At 37.0% G+C, this 6000-nt stretch overlaps 1 protein-coding gene across 10 annotated transcripts in view; it reads right to left on the bottom strand.

The window, feature by feature from the left end:
* Positions 1-730: 730 nt before the first annotated feature.
* Positions 731-6000, bottom strand: part of NTNG1 (netrin G1) — a 146919-nt gene continuing 141649 nt past the window's right edge. For all 10 annotated transcript variants that reach the window (XM_072343204.1, XM_072343209.1, XM_072343207.1 and 7 more), the window contains one exon: positions 731-2314. In XM_072343204.1, coding sequence (XP_072199305.1) covers positions 2088-2314 — 227 coding nt within the window. In that variant the 3' untranslated portion in view covers positions 731-2087. The remainder of the gene's footprint in view (positions 2315-6000) is intronic.

The raw sequence follows: 6000 nt of genomic DNA, 5'->3' as shown, positions 1-6000 counted from the left end.
GATGACCTGAACACTGTCTTGCTATCTGAATCACTGTGCTCTTTCTGTGCTCATTGCCATCTTTAAGAAATGAAGACCTGCCATGTCTGCCTGTTTCTTGAGAGTGAGTATTGGCCTGAAAAACATTCCTCAGCAAAAGAACTTATCCAAGAAGGCAGTGCTCTAAATTCTGCTGTGCTCTAAATTCTGCTCTGCTCACCAGCAACCAGGTAAAATTTATTTTTCTCAGGATTTTTATTTATTCATTTATTTATTGCTAATTGTTTTCCAAATGAGGTTATTATGTTAGTAAACTGTTTAAAGCCATTATGATGAAAATAGCCAGGAAATGAATTCACACAGTCTTGCTGCCCCTTGAATTGTTTTATTTTTATTTATTTATTTATTTTTTTCCAGGGCTTTGAAACACTGCTGAGGTTTTGGTTTACCTGTCTATCTATTCTTGCTATTCGTTTCTGTCACGCTCAGTAATTGGCCTAATAAAGGCAAAGGCCAGAATTTATTACACCCTGGGCAATACTTAAAACCAACTTTATTTGCTGGAGCAGCACTTCTAATCTACAAGCTGCTGTATGTTTTGACAGTCCTTCTAAATATTACATTTGACTCTGTTAAATGTTAAATCTTATGTTTTTGATTGCTGCTGTTTTTGCAGTTTCTTAGGCAGACTAGTACATATATAAACATATCATTTTAATGAAGCTTTTGCAGAAACAAGTTAAACGGTGGCTATATCTACTTTGTTACTGCCAAAATCCACATACTCTATGATATAAAGACTAGTTTCTGTAATGCTTTGTGAATTAGTCTGGAATAATTCCTCTGATAGCTTGAGAGAACAAAGATGAGAACTACTCAACTTATCATACCCCTCCCACGCTTAGGATTTGATGATATTTTCCTTAGGCAAATTTGTTTATAATGGTTTGCAGGAATACAGTAAAAATTAAACCAGGTTAGATTTTCATCCAGTAATTTCCACTGTTGAATCTGTTTTTCTACCACATATCAGATGGCACAATGATCTATCTCCCCCAGAAAAGGTCTTAAGAAATAGTACTACATGATTCTGGAATTGTTTATGCAGGAGTTTTTATTCTTGGAAATCTTCCAGTGTTAAAGCAACAAGAAAACATATAGAATGTCCTTTGGTGGAATCTTATTACACTTGTTATATATGTAAACTGATATTCTTTGATGCCAGCACGTTGCCCATACAGAGAAATCTCTGCACAATTAAATGAAAGGTAAAAGAAAAGGACTAAATAAAAAGTATTCTTTTTTCTCTTCTCTGATTAGAATTAAATACATTAACAAATTGTCTGGTAACACAAATAGGCAATAATACAAAAAATCTACATTGTACATTATTTCAAGAAAAATAACTTCATTTGAATACAAAAGGATAAATACACTTTTTGTCCTATAGCCACTCTTGTACAGTAGGTGAACACAGCATCGTACTGATGCGGTGCTGCTAAGGTATACAAGGATATGACTGGCTCGAGTTTTGTTGAGGGGGCTGTTACACATGTGCATCACTAACATCAGACAAAGAAATCTTTCAACCAACAAGGGTTACAGAGCAACGTTCACTAAAGCACAGGTTGGAGAGGATTCAGGGACTGAAGCAGGCCAATATGGCAGCTTTTACAGATTTCCTTATACCCACAATGCACTGACAGCAAAGAATGCCTTTATTTGGTCGGTCCACACACTGGGCGGAGGTACAGCAGCGCACCAGAGAAGAGTAGCAAATGTTTTTTTGTTGTTGTTGTTGTTTTTCTTTCCATTTTGGGGCTTTCCAAGCTGTTTGTCCTGTGTGAGCCTGGCAGCCAGCACTGATTGGGCACAGCAGGTGCTGCCAGCCCATCTCCGGTTGTGATGAGCAGTCTTGACTCAGAGCGCTGTCCGTAACTGATTAATATGGCTTAGTTCAGTTAGGCCTTCCTAGTTTGTATGTGGTATTATTTTTCTCTCTTTTTCCTTTTTGAAATTTCAGTAGCAAACGCTTGGATTTTGCTTAGTTTTCGTGTGGCATGTTCTTTTGAAGCAGTCCAAATACGATGCCATCAGCCATATGGAGCCTAGCACATGTGAAGCCCGGCTGTTCCTAGTAGGGCCATCAGCAGTAATAAGGGACCATGTGATATAGCGCCCTGGGCGGAGCTTTGGCTGCAGCCTCCTGGATCCCTTTCACACTTAAGCTTCTCACATAAGATGCCAGTGTAGGCCGGAGGGCACTGGCACCGCACATTGTTGACGCATGTCCCTCCGTTCTGGCAGTGCAGGAGCTCATTGTCACACACATTTGCTGCAAGACAGCAGGGGAGGGAGCGAGAGAAAAGCAGAATAAATACCAGTTCGTCTACAGGAGGAATTCTGCATGGAAAGCAGAATCAAAACGCCGTGGCTCATCTGACACCTCCCTCCTCTTCCTGAGGCATGGGAACAGGGGAAGTGGTCTGGTTTTTAAACGCTTAATTCAAACGCTCAATTCATATTGGAATTTTGGTATTTTATTTGCTAGTTTTCCATCTTTTTTTTAAGTAGTAGTCTTGGAGAACCGTATCGTTCACTTCAGACCACTGAATATTAATTAATGAATTAATATTATGAATGAATTAATAATGAAATATGAATATTAATACCTGCTTTGTGCCAGTATCTGCATTTTTATAGTTCCTGCTAAAGTGGAACTGTAGGGATGCTGTTACTTGGAAGGGACAGGGTATCCAAGGCTTTTGGGCAACACAAACAGGGTTAAAAATGCAACGTGGCTTCACTACAGTTAAAAGGTCTGCATGAGAAGGCAAGATTTTATAACCAAGAATTGTGTGTATCGATGGTCTGAATAAAAGTATGCAAAAAAGATAAGGCAAGCGCAGGCAGAAAAATCAGCATGCTATCCAATGGGGATTTTATGCTACGTGCATATGGAAATAAAAGATAGTTATTTCCATTACAGATCAAATATTTCTTCTTAATTAGATTTTCTGCTTTTGGTACAAGGGTAACTGACAACTCAAAACTATCTTGGTTAGGCATTGCAGCCTGATGAAATGACCTCAGAAGTCAGATTTGACAAAAGATTTGAGAGAAAATAGCACAGGCAATAGTTTTACAGCTACGTAGTTATTTTCTATTGGAAAATCTGGCAGCTTATTTTTTTATTTTTTTATTTTTTTATTTTTTTATTTTTTTATTTTTTTATTTTTTTATTTTTATTTTATTTAAACTATCAAAATATTTCACTTAGTACTTGAATGTGCCAATCTGTTATATTTTGGAGAACAACAATGGTAAAATATGTGCTATGTATACAGCTTTGTCTTCCACAGGAGTGTTAATCTTAGTAAAGATTTGCACTTCCTATTTAAGCAGGATGTGACAGAAGAAACTTTCCCTCAGGGAACTGGAGAATGGTTTGGTTGAGACAGTCTCAACATTATATGCTGTTTATACATATATTAGCCTGGAAATAACCTTAATAATTCAGACTAAGGGAAAATTATTCTTAATTTCACTTAAAACATTCAATTTAGCTCTGTGAAAATGTGTAGTTTTATAGATGTAAATTTCTTCTTAAGAAAAAACAAAACAAAACAGTATTATCAGAACTAAAATCCAAACAGCCCAAGCCCTTGAGTGTTGCAGTTCTACATCTATCTATACAATTTTGTGTTCTAAGAATACTACTGGCAATCTTTTACATCCACTCTTTCATTCAGAAAAATTCTGACTTTGGAAGGACCCTGAGAAGGGGGTTTTCTAATGTTTTGCATCCAAGCAAGCCAAATAATAACACACGGCGTTAGAAACTTACACAGATCTAATCTAGAGTGAGCAGCTAAATTATGTGTCTCAGTGATACCATTAATGTTAATAATCAAAGCCCCTTCCTGAGAGCTCTGGATTAAAAATCTTTGTCTTGTTTATGAACTGTAATGTCAGGATCTGGATATAAAGGTACCATGAAGGTGACAGATGTATGTCTGAATTTGAATGTTTTCTATGTTCATTTTAACAGCGTTTATTATGTACAAGTAACAGTAAATCACCAAGTAAGTATGGTGAACTTAACAACCTAGAAATGTTTCAAGGTAACAGGGTGAAAAAAAAAAAAAAAAAGAATTGTTTTTTGAAAGTCAATATTTGAGCTATATAGCCTCAGTTACAACAGTCGTGTAGTTAAACCTGACCTTGTTATTCAGGTTTCATATTCAGTTTTCATATGGGTAAATATATGCAATAATCAAATAAAAATAATTTGACAGTACATCTACTGTGCCTATTTGTTCTGGACTACTCATTGCTGGGATGCTTCCTGCAAATCAGGCAGCAAAAATGGTGAAATATCTGTTCCATCAATACTGACCATTGTTTGCGTTGATTAATTGAGTGGATATCAACAGTCAATTAAATACCACTTTTTAAATGGTAGACATTTCACTTCATGTTTGCCCCTGAATATATCTATATTTTCTTTCTAATTAGTTGCTAAAAACAAATTTGTTTTCCATTAACTTTAGTTACCTTGCCAATCATAGCCTTTTGTTTAGGAGGTCATTTACCCAGATGCTGGTTGTCTTGTTACAGAGTGCTGGATGTGGGTGACTGATGTGGCTCTGTGCTCCATGAGGGCTGTTCTCCGTTACACTCTGATGCAGGGTAATACATAACTCCTGTGTAATTACTGTTGCCTAAAAAATTCTGGATACAGTGCTACAGATATGGAGTTTTTCATTAAGACTGTTAATTTATTATTAAAAAGTTTTCTTTGAAGTCCTTAAGAGATGAACCAAAAACTTCTTTTCACTATTCTATGCATAGAAGTTTGCCTGCAGAAATGCATTAAGGCAAATGCAGTTTAATGTTCTTAGTACTTGCAGATGGAAATTTTTCAGCTGTTAGTCTTCTATTGTCAAATTGTTCCTTAGTCTTTCTCTTGCACCCATAAGTATGTGTATCATGGAGGTAACAAATGCAGTTGTTTGGAAGGGAAATGATTCTGAAAGGGAATCTCCTTCCCCCTTCTGTTTTTGTTAAACTTTTGTTTTATGTTTATTCTGACCAACTCTAATTCCATTCTCACCTTCTGGAAGGCCTAGTGAGGATTATATTCAAGACCTAAATATTAACTATTTCCTTGCTAACCACTGTTATGTTTATTCAGCTTAGGATTTGTATTCTCGATTGCAAATGAGTGTAACACGTCAGCAGCATGAAGTACTTTCACTGGAGTGTATTCACTGAAGTCTAGAATGAAATTTATTCCTCAAATAAAACAAGTCCACATGCTGCCAAGTATATTGGGCAAGTATATTAACTGTTGTTTTGAAAATTAATAATGCTTCTAATGTTAATCTGGTATTCTGTTTGGATACACATTGTAACATACTTATTTCAGAAGCAGCTCCCTGGCTTACTCTGAGGAGGCAGAGATGTGGCAGCTGCTGAGCAGAGAAAGAAGGGCCAGGACCTTGGACCACTTGCTGTATGTGGAACCCCAAAAAGCACTGGTGGGGGCAGGAAGGGCTGATGGAGCCCAGCACACAGGTAACCCTTAGTCTTTTCTTTTTCTTGATTGCTAAGCCTGAAAACACAGGGCTTTCCTGCCCATTGCAAAACCCCTTCTGCATTCTGTTACCTTTGGGCTACGTCCCTGCTCACTCTTAGCAAAACTTTGCCTCCACTGCTAAGAGATGCTGAACCATTTTTGCCTTACCTTCATTACTGGCTATTAATTGTAACAATGAAAAGCTGGTTGGAAGTAGAAGGCTGCTGTTAGATTGAAGTTGTTTGCTCTGCCATACTCCCATTCTACATCTTATTGTCAGGACTCTGATAAACAGAGTGATTATTTACATTCAGCTTTTGGTGTCCCAAACTATGCCTGGACAATTCATGTAAATGATATATTTTCAATTAATATTTCATAACCGGAAAGGTTTCAGCTACCAAGTTCTAATCATGGAATGAAACACTGAGAAGCAAAGC

Source organism: Excalfactoria chinensis, chromosome 8 (assembly GCF_039878825.1).
Source record: "Excalfactoria chinensis isolate bCotChi1 chromosome 8, bCotChi1.hap2, whole genome shotgun sequence".
NCBI classification, from domain to species: domain Eukaryota; kingdom Metazoa; phylum Chordata; class Aves; order Galliformes; family Phasianidae; genus Excalfactoria; species Excalfactoria chinensis.
The sequence above is the reverse complement of the archived record's forward strand: the minus strand, read 5'-3'. Positions and strand labels throughout refer to the sequence as shown.